This window comes from Pleurodeles waltl, chromosome 4_2 (genome assembly GCF_031143425.1).
Source record: "Pleurodeles waltl isolate 20211129_DDA chromosome 4_2, aPleWal1.hap1.20221129, whole genome shotgun sequence".
Classification (NCBI taxonomy): Eukaryota; Metazoa; Chordata; class Amphibia; order Caudata; family Salamandridae; genus Pleurodeles; species Pleurodeles waltl.
In genome coordinates, this window is record NC_090443.1 from 861,797,143 (window position 1) to 861,819,719 (window position 22,577).

At 45.9% G+C, this 22,577-nt stretch overlaps 1 protein-coding gene across 2 annotated transcripts in view; it reads left to right on the plus strand.

The window, feature by feature from the left end:
• Positions 1 to 22,577, plus strand: part of USP24 (ubiquitin specific peptidase 24) — a 1,409,949-nt gene that overhangs the window by 247,014 nt on the left and 1,140,358 nt on the right. For both annotated transcript variants that reach the window (XM_069232604.1, XM_069232603.1), the window contains exon 20: positions 7,102 to 7,178. In XM_069232604.1, the coding sequence (XP_069088705.1) occupies positions 7,102 to 7,178 (77 nt within the window). The remainder of the gene's footprint in view (positions 1 to 7,101; positions 7,179 to 22,577) is intronic.

Sequence of the window (22,577 nt, forward strand, 5' to 3'; positions counted from 1 at the left end):
ATTTTATTTAAGGAAAGTGTGCCTTGATGCAAAGCCTGTGGAGGATAACGGTGGCAGGATAGGAAAGAATATAAATTATAAGCTTAGTTTTTTTTTCCTGCTATGGTGAATTGTAAAAAAATATATAGGTTACAAAATTGCTAATATAAAGTAGTACAAAGTTCCGAAATAAGTTTAAGAAGAGAGAGAGAAAAGAAAAGGAGTCCTGAAAATCAGGAGCAATGGTCCTCACACACCTTAATTGGTGTCATGCTTCATCATCGGACAGCTCCTCGTCAGACCGGCGCTGCAAGAGGGGGGCTTTTTGCCGGAGATCTTTTATATACTCGATGATGCCGCGGAACCTAATATGGATCCGAGAGAGGACAAATCCACAAGAGAGAGAAAAATAAAATTGGCTCAGAACCCTCACTCAATGATTTATTGCTTGCTATTGGGAAATGGTCAAGGTTAAAAGAATGCAGGGAGTGGAATCGGAGGTAATGCTCAGACACTCACGCAAAACACTCAAAAGTAGAGGATGGTGGAAATAATCCAGTCCTCCTTAGTATGCGGTCGACATGTTTCGGGTCTCTGATGGTCCCACAGGATCCAGTGAGGCTTCTTCAGGACCTACTAAATCAAAAAATTACTCTCAAAAAATCAATATACCTATACTCCTACTGACTAACGCTCACAGTCAAGGCGTCATCAGTCACTTACTAAGATTAAACCGGACTGGCTTTTCTTTCCTATTAGTCGCCCATCTTCACTTAAAGAACAGGCTCCATGGGATCACGCTGGCCTCTTGCCTGGCTCACCGAAAATTTATCAGGTAGCCGATGTCCTCAGTAGCACCTACCCTGGGGTCGTGTTCCCGGATGCTGTCTGTTTTCTTCCCAGTGAAGGTTGATGACCCTGCATTTGGCTCTGACTGGAGCAGTTATTACAGAAATGTAAATTAAGTGCCAGTGTCTTCAGCCCAGCCCCCACAGCTGATTCCCGATCAGGGCAGTTCCCGGGTACATGCCCAACCCCCACAGCAGTCTGGCTTGATAAAGAACATGCTTCGTGTAAGAAGATTATTTGTAAAAGGCTAGGGTCTAAGCAAAATATTAACCATCTAGTTAGTATGTGTGACGAGGTACAAGTGTTTGAGTGCTGCTGAAAAGGGATGAAATGATGAACACAAACCCTCAGACTTCTCTGGTGCAAACAGGCCCACTCTCCCAAGTCTTGTGACGTACACCATACATACCAACATTTTAAAAGAAGAAAGTGGGATATTTAAAAAATAAAAATAATCGTGAGAATGTATTTCTCCCATTGACTTAAATTGAAAGACAGGTAATGTCAGGTGGGAGACAGCCCAAATTAAGCCATTCTTGGTTTAAAAAATCTGGAGTCTCCCATCTGAGTCAGGTCTGTTGGCATGTGGTGCACTTAGGAAAAAATCTGATATTTAAGCTAGCCGTCCTGTTAGAGTAAACTCCTATGAACCACTGCTGCAGGTATTCTAAGCCACCTACCGTCCTCACACAAATACCCCTGAAAAACTCACCAAATGTGTTTGGGTTTGTGTTGGTGCGGGGAAGTGTTAGTCCCAACGCACCAAAAACATGAGCCAGAGGAAGAAGTAAGTGCCACTGACCGCAAACTGGAAACTAAAGCTCTCGAAGAAAAATCAGTAGGGACTGAAGGGGTTCACAGGATTATGGTTTGGCGGTGGGTGAGAGGAGATGTGTCAACTGCTCAAAAACAAAGAAAAAAAGTAATGGGGATTTTGTGGGTGGGATGGGTGGAAGGAAGAGAGAGCTGGTAAAAGCATGAGCACTAGTGTGAAGTGCCGAAAAACAAAGAAAAAGGTAGCTTCTAAAACAGGAGCAGTGGATGGACTCTGGTACTTGGTCCATGCTTTCAGCAAGTGTTAAACACAAGTATAGGCATAGTACATGCATGCCATGAAGAAATGGTGACAAAGAACATGAGAGTGTTGATGGAGCAAGCAAATGGTAAGCCTATGGGTGGTCTGAAGCCCACAAATTGAATACAACATGCCTTTCGGAGACAGTGCATGCGCTGTCTAGCCGAGATTTTAAAACTGGTGTTCAAATGTTGTGGAGAAAATAGAGCAGAGAGATACTGTTCATTTGTTGCCAAGACAGGAAAGATCATGTCTGCACTTTCTTAGAAACTTTATCTCTGCACCCAGATATGAAGGAATAATTCAATCAAGCGGTTAACCGTAGAGAAAAGAGCAAGAAGTGTGACACTTGTGGGCTGAAACAATAAAAAGTAGTGCAGGTGAATTAGTTCTTTTGGCTTTGGGGATAATTTTTAAATATTATGATGTGATTATGTGTGATTGACATGTCGGAGGGTGGAGGTAGAGCATTGAGTAGTGTGGGAAGAATTTCTATATTGGTGACTTTGGAAGAAAGGTAGTCAGTTGAAAGTACATAATGTGTAGTGGAGAAACAATTGTGAGTGGTACTTTTTATATGGCTCAGTAGTTTCAGTATTCTCATTCTTATGTAATTTGAGCAGGAGTGCACTCAAGTTTATTCAAAATCGATTTTGACCTCATCTGAAATCGACAATTTGGTAGATTAATATATACATCAGGAGTGCTCTCATCTTGGTTTTCTTAGTGTGAACTTTGGTTGACTCTCATACTAATGTAGCAGCAGAGAATTTTCGTAACTGATTGTGCGATTTTCAAGGTGTTGTTTAATTGCTTTGTAAGGAAATGCTTCTTTTTACGTTTTTCAACTAATGCTGCTGGTGTTTTTTCGACGCTGAGAGTGCACTAAGGCCCGCTAACCAGACCTCGGTGCCCTGACCCTAAAGTTTGTCAAATTGCCTATACATAATTGGAAATGGCTAGCTTACCTGCAAGTCCCTAGTAAATGGTATCCTGGTACTAGGGGCATGTAAGTTAGGATTCCCAGGGCTCGCAGCACTGATTGTGCCACCTTAGAGGTCCCCCAAGTAAAGCAAAGCCACTGCAGACTTGTAGAGCAGTTGCACAGTGCTACCCTGACTTTGCCATTAAAAGCAATGGCAAAGCCACCACTTCCCCAGAACATGTTTGTAAGTGGGCCCTATAGCAGGCCTACTGAGGCCTAAACATAGGGCACAACATATGACACAGGCAGGTCATGTACTTTACATGTCCTGACAGTAAAACATGTGAAACAGCCGTTTTTACTGTGAAACGACTTGGTCACCCCATTGAGGAGTACAGGGTTACACACTGACCACTCAGCTGTGCCAACTTCTGAATGGTGCGACCAAAGTGGATATTCTACGGTATCATAACAACTTGTTATATTAAGCCTGGCTTGTACCTCAAGTCGTAATTAATGTAAATTGTTACACTGTGCAGCTTTAGCAAAGCCGCCACTTTGTTGCCTTTAAAACTCCTGCGCCTTACCGGATAGAGCTTGCTTCACAAGACTTCTTTCTGCCCTTCTTGAGAGACATGCTTTTATCTCTCCGAAAGGAGAACAATGGGGGATTGCAGGCCAGAAATGTGCCACCTCCCTCCTGCAGAAAGCCATTTTGGTGTTAGTCTCAAAAGGCAGGCTTCAAAGGTAAAGCTGCCTTTGAAGGGTAGATGTGTAGCACCAGGGTGGAATGCTGCTCCATTTGTGAGTTATGGCTAACACAGGAGGTAGAGAGAGGAAACCAGTTCCCAAAATAGTTTCCCCAGGGGCTTGTCCCTGAGGTAGCCACACCCCCGGGGTGGATGGAGGAAGCTGGCTATTTATAGTGCACTAAATGAAGTTTACTGTGCAGAGAATCCAGTGGATCCCCAGCTGGTTTTACAGAGGCAAAAGCAGATAGGACTAATGCTCTACTTGTTTAGTAGTGTGGGTGAGCAGTTAGGCTTGTAGGTTAATGCTAAGCAAAGAGGCAATACATGACACACCCACTCAAAGAATAAATCCGAGACCAATTTTGAAAAATAACTCTTCTTTTTATTCATGTTTCAAACCCAAGAAGTTTGTAATCAGTTAAGTAGACTTTTTAAAAATAAATACTTTGCATTTTCAGAAATCAACACTTGATGCAGTTTTCAGAGTTCCCTCAATGTTATCCTATGGAAAACAATGTTCAGCAAAGAGAGTAGGAGGCTGGCCTGGTGTGTGATGGACACCTATGGTGTTGGCGCCTTATACCAGGTCCAGGCAACCCTTAATAGTTTTAGAGTCTAGGAAGCCAGGGCTCTCTAGTGGTAGCTGTGGTGAGCAGCCAAGACTTATCTAGGAGAGGTGTTAAGCACTTGCAATACCACAGTAATCACACAGTAACATTTCACACCTGATAGGAACCACACAGTGTTGCAGAAATAAAAGTACTTTATTACAGGAACACTGATCTAGTTTATTATAGGCAATCCCCCCCCCATTCTGGAGTACACACAAAATCTACACAGGTAAGTACTAGGAATTAGCATAAAAATATTAGAAATTGCAAGGGCTCTTTTGGGTTGGGGGGGCATTATTCTAAAATAGTGGAATGCGAGAATGGGTAGGATGAGGATATGAAGTAGTTAGCCAAGGGCTGGGAGAGTATGGAACCTCAAGAGGTGAGTATCTAGAAGACCCCCAGTGACCAGGGGAGCAGAGGTAAGTTACCGGGTCCTCCCATAGGCTAACATGGGAGACTTGAAATTGGAACAACGCAAGAACAGGACAAGGCCAGTGGGACCCAACAGTGGGTTCTGGATGAAGAGGACCTGTAAAAGAAGGGGACAGAGTCCAGTCCACGCAGGAGTGTCCAGGTGGGGCAGGAGGCAATGCCCACCCTTCTATGGGTAATGATCTGGATCGACAGTGGTGGATGAAGCGCAGCTGCGGAGTCCAGGAGCTGCAGAGGAGTCTCTGAAGTGGCCTTAGAGCTATCCCTCAATGGTTGCCAGATTGCATATGGGTCAAAAAAGCAAATGCAACTGGAGCTGTTAGATATTTGCAGAGCTGAAGAGAACCAGCAAGGTCCTCGGGACTCGACCCTTGGAGGGGAGTACGGGCTGACCCTAAGAAGACTGGAGAGCCACCAGAAGCAGACGGATCCCCCACGAACAACACACTGGCAGCCAGCACAGTATGTTGAAGTGAGACCCAGACAGCACACCTGAAAAGGAGTCCCACGTCACTGAGGCAGCAGAGGAGACTGTCCTTGCAGAGGTACAGTGCTGGGGGCTGTGGCTACTTGGAGCCTGAAGATCCCTTGGAGCAGGAGTCAACAAGCCTTGGTTTCTGCAACAGTCGCGGTGCACAGGAATTCTGTCTTGGAGGAAGAGAAAAGGACTCACCATCTCCCAAATTCGACAGAAGACAGAGAGGACCAAGAAGACCACTTAGAGCCACCACCTGTGTTGGAGAATGTTCGCAGGTCCAGATGACATCAGATCTCAGCGGCCGGACTTCGTTGCCCTAGGTGTTTGCAGGTGCATGGGGTGACTCCTTCACTCCAAGGGAGATTCCTTCTTGCTTCTTTGATACAGCTGAAGTCTTGCCGACCCCAGAGGATGCACAGCCATGGAAATGTTGCAAGTTGCTGATAGGAGTCGTGGCAACAGTGTTGCAAGAAGAGGTTGTCTCAGTGTTGCTGTCTTGTTCAGTTCCTGTTAAGGCCAGCAGCGGTTCCGGTGTTCAGGAGCAGAAGATGTTGTTACAGAGGAGCCCTGGTGGAAGCTTGCATGGCGAATCTGGGGACCCACCCACAAGGGAGTCCCTAAGTAGTCCAGAATGGGCCTTGATCACTTTGCAAGGTGTCAATCTATCAGACTGGGTCACTGCCTCACCTGACCAGTCAGATGCTCCCACGGGCCTCTGTCCATCTTGATTCCATTCTCTTTCATGGTGATCTTTTTTCTCTTTCCTGTTGCACTTTGCTCCAGCTCCATTCTCACTCACCTTGCGGTAAACAATATCACAATGGAGCTGATAGCCATGTGCATTACCAGCAAGAGGTGAAGTCACACTACCTTGTGACTTAAGAAGAATAATTTGTTGTTCCCCCCCTCCCTCATAACTTCTCGTAACAGCTGATGGATCTTCATGAAATTTGACAAGGTGAAATTTCGCCAAAGTCCTCTAGGCATGTGCCAAGTTTCATTCAGATTTGTTAAAAAGTGCCAAAGTTATAAGACAAAATACCTTCTCTATAGAGCGTTTTTTTTTTTTAAAGGAATTTACAAATGAACACCTGATAAGCTACCATCTTGAGAATTCTGCACACAGTAAGTAAGTGGTCCATGAAATTTGTATTATGGTGATGAACTTAAGTGCTTTATGTAGGGTCTGTGAAATTACAATGCTATTATGTAATTTACAATTGGGTTTACATTTTCATTCTACCCTTAATAAAATTGCTGTTTTTTTGGAAAGTCATGGTCTAGCCTGGGGGTTTCCAATATTTTGTGTAAGGGCTACTCATGATGTATGTGACTCATCCCAAGCTTCTAATATTATTAGTGTTGTAGTAGTGGCTGCATCAGACAAGATTACATGAGTAGCCGTTATATGCAAGATTACCAGCAGTGATCACCACAATGCATCAGGCCGGGTTGCACGCAAAGGTGTACAAAAGCCTTTGCCAATTTGAAATGCCTCTATAAGTGTAACACGTTACCTGTATGTAGACCCCAAGATAATGTCCGCAATAAGTCCCCCCCCAACCCCACATGATTTATCACTCTGTCCGCTTTAAATATATTTTAGAAATTAAACCTTTTTTCTTCAAACATTAGCAGATGAGTTCTGGAAATACACACTTTCTCTTCTCAAATACAACCTTTCAATTTTGATACATACCTATTTATTCAACTAAGCAAAAGCTTCTAATTTGGTGGGCCGGGCTAGAGACAGGGGAGGTACTTTTGCCTAACTGGAGGTATGCCATTAGCTTGCGAGGTACTCATTAGAGAAGTCTGACCTATCCAATATAAAAAAATACAATGTAGTTTACTGGTTGTATGGGGTGGGATAGAATTTGGAGAAGGGCTGAAAGGCTCTTTGGTATTTTACAAATAGCATGACCATCTTGGATATATGTAAAGAAATATGTGCATTACAAGCTTTTTTGCATTCATTATTGCTGTTTTAATTGCAGGTTTTAATTTGTTTAAGACATTTTTTGAGAATGTTAATCTTTGTGATCATCGACTAAAACGGCAGGGAACACAGTTGGTAAGTAAGCTGCTTTCTTCTGTCTTTTTAACAAAGTAGCATGAAAAATCACTAATTTAAGTTTGTCAGATGAATTGGAAAGTTATAGTTAAGCGTTTTCATAGAAGTGATTCAGCTTTAAACCCTTTTGATACATATTTGCACTCTTTCTGTAGCCCTTTTAAAAATAAAAAAGTCAATCTTCTTAAAGCAATGAAGCTGATGGGTATAAATATTTTTTTAATTTAGCATACGTAAAGTTATGATGAGGATATACATGGGATTCTTAGGCAGTATTCTTTTTTTGGGAATGTTGTAAAGTGCTACATGCCTGGTTGTGGGTGATGTTGATTGTGCTTTATTGTATCCTGCTGCTGTTTCATATGGCCTTTGTTAGACAATAAAAGCATGAATGCATTTTTTTTTTTAAAGTGCTATATGCCTCTGCAAAGCTGCTTCATATTGCTTTTTGTGTGCAGACTGACCAACTTTGTACAAATGCAAGAGTCAAAACGTCTCTTGTGATTCCCACGGTGCGCTGAGATCGACATAGATTTCTAACAAATGGTGTGGCTTTGCCCGCTAATCAAGTGATACTGGACTGAGGTTGCATTGCACTTAACAGAGATAGTGGGTTCACATATCACTGCAGACCCTGCACACTGTAGTGAGCAAAACAAACGATGTATTAAACCCAGAACTTTGCGACTGGGAGTGAGTGTTTGCGTTGTTCAGCATTCTGTCCATCATTTGTTCTGTTTGCTTTTGTAGCCAAGAGTGGCTGCGTACTGTGCGCTCTTAGAACTACATTTAATAATTTAGAGGAAGACCATATTGGCTCTGGAGGCCCAGTTGGGAATGACTGGTGATCCTGAGGTGATACAGAAAATTAGAAATACCCTGATGGAATTTCACGAAACCGCTAACCGAGAACTTCTTTACCGAGGGAAATATGTACAGGCAAGGGCATATGGCGAGGGTGAGTGGCCTTGTCAGGCATTAGCTTCTCTGATCCGTAAACCCCAGTTTTCAAATACAATTCTAGAGATTAAGATAACAACATAGTATGTTACACTTTGGATATATTACGGGTATTTGCTGCATATTATGACACATTGCATACCCCGACCAGGAAATAGGAGGCTGAGGTAGATGCCTATCTCGAGGATATCATGCTGGGATGGCTGAGCGATGCTCAGAGGCAGTTCATAGCCGCTGCTATAGAAGACGGGGACATAAGGGAGGCCATAGTACAGTTACATCGGGTAAGGAACCTGGACAGCCAACCTGGAGATTTCTACAAGATCTATAATGGTAGTCTCATACTGATGCTATAAGCGGTCTACTGTGAGGCAAAACAAGACTGAATTTTGCCACCCACCATGAGAGAGGGTATGATCATAAATATAGTTAGGCCTAATAAACCGGAAGATGCCTGTGACTCATATAGGCCCCTTTCACTACTAATCAGTTGTGATACTAAGATATTGGGCAAGATATTGGCAAACCGTCTGAGCCTCTTGATTAAATTTTTAGTCAGGCCAAACCAATTGGTATTCATCCCCGACAGGGCCAATTCCCATAACCTGCGCACCCTGTTCACTCTATTACACCCAGATCTGCTGTTGCAGTCTTTCTTGATGTTTTAAAGGCTTTGGATTCCCTGGAGTAGGACTACCTAATGATAGTACTTAGCAGTATGGGCTTCCCCTTAGCGTTCTCATCATGCATAGCCCTCCTGTACCCTTCTCCCACTGCAAAAGTCCAAATCAATGGCACATGCTCATCATCGTTCACAATTATGTGTGCACGCAGCAGGGGTGTCCTTTGTCACCCCTGCTGTTTGCCCTTGCTACAACATCATTGCCAATATGCCGTCAGATGACTCGACAGGCCATCTTGGTATCGCTATACGCAGATGACATCACACTGTACCTCAGGGGCCCCGAGATAGCCTAAGCATAGTGCTTCGAGAATTTGTACAATTTGGTGCACTGTCTGGTACCAAATCAGTTGGAAAAAAATCTAGCATTTTTCCTCTGACCGCAAATACTCAGAAATTCCAACCAGACTTCCAGCTCAAATGGTGTGACTGCAGTCTCAGACATTTGGGAATAGAGATTTCTAAGAGTAAAGAGGAACATATACGGGCTAATTATTGCACTGTGTTATCAAACCTAAGGCATAATGTCACAAACTGGAACTTGATGCCCCAGTCCATGGCAGGACGCATTTCTCTCATAAAAATGATCATCCTCCCTAAACTTTATCTGTTCCTAAATATCCCTCACCAACCAGGAAGACACTTCTTGAAAATGCTCCAGTCACAGCTGATCCAGCTGGCCTGGGCAGCATAGCAGCCGTGTCTGCAATGGGGGCAGCTCACCCAGCTGTTTGAGAGGGTAGGTTTTGAAGCACCAGACATAGAATGCTATTATTTATGGGCTCCAGCTCAACATGCTGTTTATTGGTATAATCTGCCCCCATACATGCCGCACCTAGCAACTGAACATTGATATATGGCCTGATTCCCCCTCACCACTTACTTGGGGTCTCGAGCATACACGTTAGACCTCCCTGATTCTACTGTTAGCTGCAGAAATACAGTGTGGGAAAACTTGGCTAAAAAGGTTGAGAAGCCTCTAATATACTCACCTTCCATCCCAATCAGGTGACAAGCCTCTCTCCCAGCTACACACAAAGCTAGCTGCCGGAACGTGCTGGAAGAGGTAGGGATTAACCCCTGGGGAGATCTCTATAAAGTTGGACAATTTATTATTCACTAGGCTTTGTTTGAGGGGGAAAACACTCGACACCTTTACAAGTATTTCTATCCATGAGATTGCGGCAGGAAGTCAAGACTGTTACCCCAGACCTTCCTCGGGAACCCCCTCCCTCGCCTATTAAACACACTACACACACTACTCAACTCTACAGGGCCACAACACTTGGTGTCCATCCTATGCTATATGGTGCAACAAGAGGTGGCAGATATGAGTAGCAGATCACAGGAGGGGTGCAACATGGAATTTGAAAGTCCCCTTACTGATGCCCAGTGGCTGTATTGTTGTCAACAAACAGGGTGTATAGCCTCAAGCAGCACACTTAGCATAATTTATTATAAATTCCTACATAGGATGTATTATACCCCTGCAAGGTTATATAGATATCACCTGTGTGGGGACGACAGATGTGTGAGGTCGGGAACACAAGGGGCAGACTTCCTTCATCTGGCCTTGGCATGTCCCCAATTCGATCCTAATGGCAGGAAATTGAGCAGGCCCTGACCCTTACGATTGCTCGGCCGATCACTCTTATGTCATTGATGGCAGTAGTGGGATATACTAGGGACACAGAGGCGGCATTTAGGAAATTTGTTTCACTTGGCCTGCTTTTTGCCAAGAGGCAAGTGGCGTGAAATGGGAGAGAGTTCGAGCACCAGAATTTAAGGATTGGTTACAAAATATGATATGTTGTAGGGACCAGCTCCTTACACATGCAGTACTGCTGCCTCCTAGATCCAGACACCGGGATATCTGGGAACCATTGGAGGCCTATCTCGTTAATCACGCTACGAATGCAGCAGAATACTCCACATTGAGTTGATGGCTTGCAGTCCTCATCCAAGAGTGGTATTTCTGAAGACTCTGCCTTCGTCCCTCTGAGGCAGAACAGACCCACCCCCTCAATGGATATGTTAGGTGAGGTGATGATACTAGAGGATAAGCCCCTAATTCTAAATACTATTGCAAGACTTATCAAACAACATAAAATATCTTTCAATCTGCATGTCACTGATTTATGATGTATCTGGGACAAATCAGTTGTCAAGAATGTCATGCATTCTGTATAATGGTATGATGTTGTGCAGAGCATGGGTATTTTTGTTCATGCTAAGTGATTTCTATTTCCATACATCATACATGTATCCTATATTGTTTTTATTGAAAAGCACCAGTAAAGAAAATGTTCAAGTTCTCTTCTGACCAGGGACCAACAACCCTTCTAATTATCTTTTGAGGCGCCCTTATCAGGAACAGTTGAGGAGTTTAGAGGAAGACGAAGACAGGACCTAATGCTTTGGGCAGATGATTGTACAGGTGGCTGCTCCACAGCGCTGACCCTAGAGGAGATTGGGGAGGCCACTCGAGAAGATGCCAGCCTCACAAATGTGATAGAAGCACTTGTCCAGAGGCAATAGCAGTGTTTCCTCAGTGGAACCAAGGCTCTTGCTCATGAAGAGCTGATAGCAAGGAAAGTGTTATGGAGAGTAAGGAATGAGCTTTGTGAAAGCCATGATGGCCTGGTACTCCGGGGACAGAAAATACAGGGAGTGCAGAATTATTAGGCAAATGAGTATTTTGACCACATCATCCTCTTTATGCATGTTGTCTTACTCCAAGCTGTATAGGCTCGAAAGCCTACTACCAATTAAGCATATTAGGTGATGTGCATCTCTGTAATGAGAAGGGGTGTGGTCTAATGACATCAACACCCTATATCAGGTGTGCATAATTATTAGGCAACTTCCTTTCCTTTGGCAAAATGGGTCAAAAGAAGGACTTGACAGGCTCAGAAAAGTCAAAAATAGTGAGATATCTTGCAGAGGGATGCAGCACTCTTAAAATTGCAAAGCTTCTGAAGCGTGATCATCGAACAATCAAGCGTTTCATTCAAAATAGTCAACAGGGTCGCAAGAAGCGTGTGGAAAAACCAAGGCGCAAAATAACTGCCCATGAACTGAGAAAAGTCAAGCGTGCAGCTGCCACGATGCCACTTGCCACCAGTTTGGCCATATTTCAGAGCTGCAACATCACTGGAGTGCCCAAAAGCACAAGGTGTGCAATACATGGCCAAGGTAAGAAAGGCTGAAAGACGACCACCACTGAACAAGACACACAAGCTGAAACGTCAAGACTGGGCCAAGAAATATCTCAAGACTGATTTTCTAAGGTTTTATGGACTGATGAAATGAGAGTGAGTCTTGATGGGCCAGATGGATGGGCCCGTGGCTGGATTGGTAAAGGGCAGAGAGCTCCAGTCCGACTCAGACGCCAGCAAGGTGGAGGTGGAGTACTGGTTTGGGCTGGTATCATCAAAGATGAGCTTGTGGGGCCTTTTCGGGTTGAGGATGGAGTCGAGCTCAACTCCCAGTCCTACTGCCAGTTCCTGGTAGACACCTTCTTCAAGCAGTGGTACAGGAAGAAGTCTGCATCCTTCAAGAAAAACATGATTTTCATGCAGGACAATGCTCCATCACACGCGTCCAAGTACTCCACAGCGTGGCTGGCAAGAAAGGGTATAAAAGAAGGAAATCTAATGACATGGCCTCCTTGTTCACCTGATCTGAACCCCATTGAGAACCTGTGGTCCATCATCAAATGTGAGATTTACAAGGAGGGAAAACAGTACACCTCTCTGAACAGTGTCTGGGAGGCTGTGGTTGCTGCTGCACGCAGTGTTGATGGTGAACAGATCAAAACACTGACAGAATCCATGGATGGCAGGCTTTTGAGTGTCCTTGCAAAGAAAGGTGGCTATATTGGTCACTGATTTGTTTTTGTTTTGCTTTTGAATGTCAGACATGTATATTTGTGAATGTTGAGATGTTATATTGGTTTCACTGGTAATAATAAATAATTGAAATGGGTATATATTTGTTTTTTGTTAAGTTGCCTAATAATTATGCACAGTAATAGTCACCTGCACACACAGATATCCCCCTAACATAGCTAAAACTAAAAACAAACTAAAAACTACTTCCAAAAATATTCAGCTTTGATATTAATGAGTTTTTTGGGTTCATTGAGAACATGGTTGTTGTTCAATAATAAAATTAATCCTCAAAAATACAACTTGCCTAATAATTCTGCACTCCCTGTAGTCATACCAAGAAGTCTCTGGGACAGGGTGATCGACCTGGCTCACCAAGCACATCAAGGTGAAGTCCAAAGCTCGCCTGCGCAACAAGGTTTGATTCCCTGGCATCAACACCATGGTGATTGAGCGAATCAGAAGATGCCACCCTTGACGATAACCACAGGGGACCAGTATCCTGCCCCTGTGTTGAAGGGAGAACCGAGCACAAAGTCTTGGTCCAAAGTAAGCACAGATTTCAGGAGTTTTCCCGATTGCCATCTGACTACTCTACTAATTGACAACTGCACCAAGTTCCGGGTGATGGAGCTAGTGATATCCATGGCTGCTTTTGCACATGTTAAACCAGTGTTGGAATTTTTTTTGGCAAAGATGGGCCTTCTTGAAGAAATTCGATCTAACAATGGACCCCCTCTTTTAGGGCCAAGACTTTCTATCTTGCATCTCTGACAATTCGGCATCAGAAGATAACCCCTCACTGGCCACAAGCCAACAGAGAGGTTGAGCAGTTCATGAGAACTTTGAACAGGCCACTCTGGTTGGTTTGGATCCAGGAGAAGACAAAGAATGGTGTTTGCATAAGTTTCTACGAGCCTACCACCAAATGCCACACAGTACTACCAACTGCGCTCCTACTGGTCTACTATTCTGCCAATCTTCGAGGGATTGCATCCGTGCCAATGCCACTGGCAACCGATAGATTTGTTTGTGAAGGCAGCCCAACGAAAGCGATTGACCACCATGAGGGCTAGTCAACGGTGGCATGCTCAGAGCCCTTGTTTGAGAGTTGATAAACCGGTTGGTCATGAAGAACCGATACTCGGGGTGAAAGTTGCGGACCCCTTATGAACCGGAGGTCTAGTAAGTTGTCAAGACAGATGTAACCATGGTGACCGTCCGTTGGAGGGTCCTGACTTTGGTAAGAAATGCATCGTTCAAAAAAGTGATACTCTCAGATGATCAGAGTGATGAAGAGTCGGGGAGTGGGATGATGGAGCTGGAGACCCCTTGGCTGGTTCACATGATACGGAGGGCAATTCAGATGCGTGTCCGTGACCCAGACACTCCTGGACTGCAAGCGGTGTGTCGCTGGAGGGCACTCTGGGACCGCCGGTGCCAGTGGCGCAAAGTGCACCAAGGAGTGACCAAGGTGAAGATCCAAGTGGGGGTATGTACCACTCCTGCTCCCAACCAGCAGCTGATAAACTTTGTTTGCTGATTATGGCATTTTTCTATGTGCTATCCCAGCTCAGTAAAAGAAGAGAGGAATGTACAGGCCCACCCGACCTCTACAATACAATATATGGACTTTACACCCTGAGGGCCAGGCTTGGCTCAAGGGTATAAATATATAGGCTTAAGGTTGCTCGTGGCTATAGCCGAATATTACTCCTTGGTGTGTGTTGCATCTGTATATTACTGCCATTAGTGTGAGGCTTACTGCGCAGCTAGCACGCTGCCCGCACGTCACTACACACACACTTTGCTGGGCCTGGTAAAGCGTACCAAGACCACAAAAAGCATGCACAGGTTTTTGAACTTCTCCTTACTACTGGCAAAGCACCAAAACACAATGGTCTGGATGTCCCCCACTGGAAGATGTAACAAGCATTGGCAAAGCCAATCGGTCTTGCCTATACAGGAGCTATTGACTTTTGCAATTGTGGAGTGGGACAGAGTGGAGGTAAGTGGGGTAGATAGGAGCAGGGTAGAACTTGGTAGCGTGGAGTGGGGTAGATGGGAGGGGGAATAACTTGGTAGAGTGGAGTGGGGTGGACTGGGTGGAGGGAAGTCAAGTAGATTGCAGTAGAGTGGATTGTGGTAGATTGGAGTAGGGGTAGATTTGGTGGATTATACTAGGGTAGAATGGAATGGAGTTGGGGGTAGATTGGGGTACATTGAAGTGACATGCTTGTAGGAAGGCAGCATCTTTCCGACATAATTACCCCCACTTTTTGCCTGGTGTCAGTATGTTTTAACTGTAGTGCACCGCGATCCTGATAACCAGGACCACAGTGTCTGTGCTATCCTGTAAATTTGGTTGCTGGTAATATTTTACACCCCCAATTGGCATTCTGTTGCACACATATAAGTCCCTAATATATGATACTTGGGTACCCAGGGCATTGGTGTATCACGAGACTCACATGGGCTGCAACATGTAATATACCACCCATGAGAGCCCATGCAAACTGTGCCTGCAGGCCTGCCATTGCAGCTTGGTGAAGTGGTGCATGCAACACTTTAGATATTAGGCTTGCCCATCCCAGGGCGCCTCCTCGGACAGTAATTGAATGATTCTTTAACTTTTTGGACAGGAACATGATCCTAATTGAGGGGCGTGAAATGGTGGAAATGCGCCATGATAACTCTAAAATATTAATATTTCCTAACTGCACCAAAGAAGTGCAGAAGCAGAGGTGCACCTTTAATGAGGTGAAGGCTAGACTTTGAGCCCTCCAGATGCAATATATGATCATGTTCTCAGCCAAGCTCAAAGTTCTATACCAAGGAAAAAAGAAAGATTTTCCCAACGCTGAAGGAAGCCAGGTGTTGACTGGAGGAGCCTGTGACATCCCAGTGCGACTGGGTGTGAACCCGTCCTCACATGATGGAGGGGGCACGGCCCAAGGACAACTGAAATCCCAGGGGTAGAGGCTCTTGGCGGGTGCGTCAAGCCGCCGACGTACCTTGGCGGAAGCGTGGCACCCCTGAGAGACCACCATCTTCGACAAGAAGTGGGACCACTTACCGGACATCACACGGACCAAAAACATTGTAATAGCGAGAACATCTCCACATAACACTGGGGAAATGTCAGGGGACTTTTCTAGCGACTTCTCGGCCCCTAGCGGCGGTGATGGACACTCTCAAAGCTAGTCCGGGAAGTGACCTGCCAACCAGTGCAAGTTCTGAATAAGAGGCGTTATCTTGAAGGGCACCCCTGCTTCATATCTGGGACTAGATGACGGCGAGCCACAATCATCTACCTCCCCTCCGCTGCTGGCACCATGAGCATGGAGACAAACCTATTGGTTGTATCTAACTGACTCACTGTTACCAGGGACAGTTGACCCTGTGGTAGTTGTTCTGGGGTTTGTGGTTTTGAATTAGCTGATGGGTGGGGTGAGCTACAGGCCTCTCAGACTCTCCTGTCTAGTAGTTTAACATTTCATGAAGTAGGGTTTCACTCGTGGGGGTCTTTGTGGGTTCAGGGGGAAAATAGGGATTGACAGGGTTTTTTTAAGGTATGCAATTTGTAGGAAAGTAGCATTGTTCTGGAATAGTTACCACCGATTTTCGCCTGGTGTCAGTGTATTTAGACTGTAGTGCACTGGGATCTTACTAATCAGGACCCCAGTGTCCGGGTCTCTCTCCCCTAAATTTATTTGTAAGATAAGTTTTACACCCCATAATTGACATCCTGGTTCACCCACGTAAGTACCTAGTATGGGGTACTTGGTTACCCAGGGCACTGTTACCCAGGGCATTGGTACACCAGAGGTCCCCCATGGGCTATGCAGTGTATATTTTGCCACCAAAAGGGGCCCATGCAAGCTGTCACTGCAGACCTGCCATTGCAGCCCGCGTGAAAGGTGCATGCACCTTTCACTTCAGATATAAGGATTGCCTTATATGATCTACACTGTAAGTCACCACTAAGGCCCTTTAGCCCAGGGCGGGTTGCATGTCCCCAAGTGTGAGGGTACCCCTGCATGAGCAGGGAAGCACTACAACCCCCAGACTCCATTCCCTGGGATTTGCAAGTGCGGGAAGCCATCTTAAGGTATGTAGTGGACCCTGGTCAATACGAGTGGTTTAACTAATGGCTTCTTTGAACCTAGTCATTTTTAATATTAAACTTGTTGGAATCATGCAAGTACACTGATTCCAGTACTAGTTTCATGATCCCATGTACTCTGGGGGTTCCTAAGAGGATCCACCAGTTCTGCCTTTTGCAGCCTTACGGTGTCTGGCTGCCAGCCCACACTGCTGCTGATACCAGACACGGTTCTGCCCTCCTGCTAATGAGCCTAGCTCAGGCAGGGGAAGGCAAAACAAAGGCTTTACTGCAAGGTAGAGTTGTGACCACCTCTTCCTTTGAAAGAGGTGTCTCTGGGCTGGGGTGGCCTCTGAGTGCCACCAGACTGCTTAGAAGGGTACATTTGGTGCCCTCCTTGTATTATCCTGTTTGCACCAGTTCAGAAACTCCCCCAGTCCTGCTCTGGTGCAAAACAACACAAAGGAGAGGGGAGTGACCACCCTTCTCTCCAGCTCAGGTGCACAGAGCTCTGCTAGGTGGCCGGTTGATTCTGCCATCTTGGAAGCAAGGTAGGCAGAGGCCCCTGGGAGCATCTGAAGGTTAGACCAGTAAGATGAGGTCTCCGACCGGTTAGACCAGTAAGATGACGTCTCTGACCCCCTCTGATAGGTGGGTCACTGCAGAGAGTGAACACCCTCTTTTAGGGTTACTTAAGGGCTCCCCCAAGGTTGGGTCCTCAGATTCATCGAGCAAGACTCTACACCAGAAACTCTATACCAGACTCTATTGCTCCTGGCCTCCGGAACCGCTGCTGGTCTGCTTTGGAACTGAAACAAGACTGTATCCAGTTGGGAGGGCTCCAACTGCAAAATTGTTTCTCCAGCACCTGCAAGATTTCTGCAACACCAGTGCAAGAAGGAATCTCCCTTTGAGTCACTCCCCTGCATCTGCTGGCACCTCAAGACAGCGATGAGCAGCTGGTGGATCCTGTTGTCCACGGACTTTGAAAGGCTCTACAACAGAGGTGCTGGTTCTGTGGTCCTCTTCCGGTCCCCCTTGTCTTCTGATCCACGTAGGAGACTGTGGGCCCCTGCTGCAGCCACTGGTAGGGAACCCCTGAGCACCGCAACTGTTGCTCTTGCCAAGGCTTGTTTGCTATTCCTCCAAGGAGATCTTTAGGCTTCAAGAATTCCCAGCCTCAAGCATTCTGCATCTCCAACATCAGCTTCTACTCTTCAGCTCCTGTGACGTGGGACTTCTTTTTTGTTGTGCTGTTAAGGCCTTCCTATGTCTAACTTTGCCTGCTGCCAGTGGGTCTGTTGTGGGGGCCCCATTGACTCCGGCTGGTTTTCCTACTTGCTGAAGGCCTGCCCTGACTGTCTTCCAACGGTCAATTCACTAGGACTTTGCTGGCCCTCAAAAACCTACAACTTACCTTGGAACTACTATTTGCATTTGTCAAGGCTTGTTGGTGGTCCTGCTTGTCACTGACCCTCCTGCACTCCGGTGACTGACATGGGACAGCTCATGGGTGACTCCAAGGATCTCCTGCATCCCCCTGGACTCCTCAGCTGGACTTCTCCTTTACCGTCCTGCAGGAACTTCACCTCCAAGAAGTTGGGCATTGTCTACCTGCATCACCTGGACATCTCCTAGTGGTCTGGACACTGTCCCCTTCTTTTTCTGGTTCTTTTCGTTCGGGATCCACCTTTGGGTTCCACCAACCTGGTCTCCACAAGATGCGACAGCAGTTGGAGATCCAAGGCTTCCATTGACACCAATTTCAGTTTCTGATGCCACTTCACCCATATGCATGTGGGCTTCCTGGTGTAGGTACTCCGGTCTTCTGGGTATCCAGGGGTGGGGGCACCTTCCAACCTTCTGTGTGCCAACTGGGTCCTCTGGGTCCACTAGGAAAGGTCCTGAATTCATAAAATTCCAACCACTATGGTCCCGCGTTAGCCTATGGGTCACCCGGCTCTATAACAACTCTGCACCCGGGCGCCTCTGGGTTTACAGTTCCCTACCTCTTGTATTTTCTTACTGCCCCAGCCCCTAACACATTTACTTTGGTTGGGCACCTCCATTTATATACCTTTTCTTAGTATATGGTTTGCGGCACACCCACCAATGGGCCCTATGTTTTGTTATGCTATTTCTGATTGTTTCTATGTGTATATTTTGTGTGTGTGTGTGTGTGTTTGTTTGTGTATATGTATATGTATGTATATATATATATATATATATATATATATATATATATATTCGATGGCATGTGTAGCTGCAGATACACATGCTGTGCATATCCCGCCATCTAGTGTTGGGCTCGGAGTGTTACAAGTTGTTTTTCTTCGAAGAAGTCTTTTCGAGTTACGAGATCGGGGGACTCCTCCCCTTTCGGCTCCATTGCGCATGGGCGTCGACTCCATCTTAGATTGTTTTCTTTCCGCCATCGGGTTCGGACGTGTTCCTCTTCGCTCCGTGTTTCGGTTCGGAAAGTTAGTTAAATCTCGGAAAATTCGACGGTATTGTTTGCGTTCGGTATCGGGTTAGTTATAGCAAATCGACACCGAATAAAAGATCTCCGGTAGCCCTTCGGGGCTTCTATCCCCCGGCGGGGCCTGGTCGGCCTGACCGCGTTCGTCTTCAAGGCTCATGGAACGGACCCCATTCCGCTTCTGCCCCGAATACCACAATAAGTATCCTTACACAGATCAGCATTTGGTCTGTAATTTGTGTTTGCCCCCCGAACACAAAGAGGATACTTGCGAGGCCTGTCTGGCATTTCGGTCGAAGAAGACACTACGGGACCGGAGAGCTTGAAGGCTTCAAATGGCATTGACGCCGTCAGGACACCACGTCGTCGAAGAAGAGGAGACTTTCTCCATTGCCGATTCGGACTCGAACGAGGCCGAAAGTCAGCAGCCGGCAAGAACCGTGAGTAAACCTGCCCCGGCCAAAACTCGTGCCAAAATCATGAAGGCCCAGGGGACGCCACCGCCGGCAGGCCAGGGCTTAACCCGTAAACTCTGTGACCAACCATCGGCACCGAAAAAGGGCACACACGTGTCGAAGACATCCGAGTCCGGTCGAGATACCGGCACAGAGTATACTCGGCACCGAGATATTGGCTCCGACCAAACTCGACACCGAGATACCGGCTCCGAGCAAAGTCGGCACAGAGAGATCGGCACCCCGAAACCGAAAAAGGTGTCTTCGGAGCCGAAAAAGACTGTGGAAAGAGTTTCGGTGCCGAAACACCCAGCATCGGAGCTGAAACAAAGTTCTTATTCCGAAGAACAAGGCCTTTCAGCACAACTACAAGGCCATAAATTTGGACAAGAATTAGAGATGGGGGAGCCAGACTATACACAAAGAAGGCTCCATGTTCAAAAAGAAACAGGGAAAATAAGAACTCTTCCCCCTATTAAAATGAAAAGGAAACTTGCTTTCCAAGACACAGAGAAACAGCCAAAAGCAAAGATGGCGAAAGAAAAAACTCCACCACGTTTTTCGCCACAACCATCGCCACAGCACTCACCGGAATTATCACCAATTGCAACACCCCCTATGATGCAATCTCCAACGCACACAGGGATGACCCACGATGACCCAGATGCATGGGATCTATATGATGCACCAGTATTTGACAATAGCCCAGCCTGCTACCCGGCAAGACCGTCACCACCTGAAGACAGTACTGCTTACATGCAGGTGGTGTCCAGAGCAGCTACTTTTCACAATGTAGCACCGAATGCTGAACCTACTGAGGATGACTTTTTATTTAATACTTTGTCGTCAACACACAGCCAGTACCAGAGTCTGTCGATGTTACCAGGGATGTTAAAACACGCAAAACAAGTGTTTCAAGACCCCGTCAAATGCAGAGCCATTACACCTAGGGTGGAAAAAAAAGTACAAGCCTCCCCCTACGGACCCTGCGTACATCACGCAACAACTAACACCTGACTCAGTGGTAGTAGGCGCAGCACGCAAAAAGGCAAACTCAGACTTCTGGGGATGCACCACCACCCGACAAAGAAAGTCGAAAGTTTGATGCAGCAGGAAAAAGAGTTGCAGCACAGGCAGACAGTCAATGGTGCATTGCCAATTCACTGGCTTTATTGGCAAGATATGACAGGGCTCATTGGGATGAAATGCAGCATTTTATTGAACATCTTCCCAAGGAGTTTCAAAAGCGTGCACAGCAAGTGGTGGAAGAGGGCCAAAGTATCTCCAACAACCAGATACGATCGGCAATGGACGCAGCGGACACAGCCGCCAGGACTGTGAATACAGCGGTCACAATTCGGAGACACGCATGGCTCCGCACCTCCGGGTTTAAGTCCGAGATCCAACAGGCTGTGCTTAATATGCCTTTTTAATGGACAACAGTTGTTTGGGCCGGAGGTGGATACAGCTATAGAGAAGCTAAAGAAGGACACTGACACGGCCAAAGCCATGGGCGCGCTCTACTCCCCACAAAGCAGAGGCACCTTTAGAAAGCCACACTAAAGAGGGGGGTTTCGAGCCCAAAGCACAGAACCCTCAAGCTCACAAGCCAGACCCACATACCAGGGCCAGTATCAAAGAGGAGGCTTTCGGGGACAATATAGAGGTGGACAGTTCCCTAAAACCAGAGGGAAATGCCAAAGGCCCCACAAACTAAACAGTGACTTCAATGTCACAAATCCCCAACACATAACACCAGTGGGGGGGAGACTCACAGATTATTACAAAAATTGGGAAGAAATAACTACAGACTCGTGGGTCCTAGCCATTATCCAACATGGTTATTGCATAGAAGTCCTACAATTACCACCAAATGTGCCTCCAAGAACACACAACATGTGCAAACACCACTTAGATCTATTACAACTAGAAGTCCAAGCGTTGTTACAAAAAGAGGCAATAGAACTCGTACCCAACCATCAGAAAGGAACAGGTGTTTATTGCCTGTATTTTCTAATACCCAAAAAGGACAAAACTCTGAGACCCATCTTAGATCTCAGAACACTAAATCTTTACATCAAATTAGATCACTTTCACATGGTAACGCTTCAAGACGTGATCCCCTTGCTCAAACAACAAAACTACATGTCAACATTAGATCTAAAGGATGCGTACTTCCATATACCCATACATCCTTCACACAGGAAATACTTAAGGTTTGTAATCCAAGGAGTACTTTACCAATTCAAAGTGTTACCATTCGGGATAACAGCAGCACCAAGGGTATTTACAAAATGCCTTGCAGTAGTAGCGGTACAAAAAACAATCTAAGATGGAGTCGACGCCCATGCGCAATGGAGCCGAAAGGGGAGGAGTCCCTCGATCTCGTGACTCGAAAAGACTTTGTCGAAGAAAAGCAACTTGTAACACTCCGAGCCCAACACTAGATGGCGGGATATGCACAGCATGTGAATCTGCAGCGTCTCATGCCACGGACAGATGTACACTGGGTAAGTGACATTTTATATATATATATATATATATATATATATATCATCAAAGAGGGAATCCTGTGTTTCTTTCAGGGCTCGCCTATCGAGGTTGGTGCTCAGTCAATGGGCACAGGACCCATTTCAAATCCACGCCAAAAAACAATTCAAAATCTGGCACTCCTTGCAAAACAATGGCCTTCATTTATTTCAAAAATCCATAAAACAGAACATAGGGCAACGCGTTTCAACCTTCACGGTCTTCTTCCTGGACACCTAGAGAGTATCGCTAAGAGTTGCCTGGACTCAGTATAGAGTGCCACAGCTTAGGTGTACTCC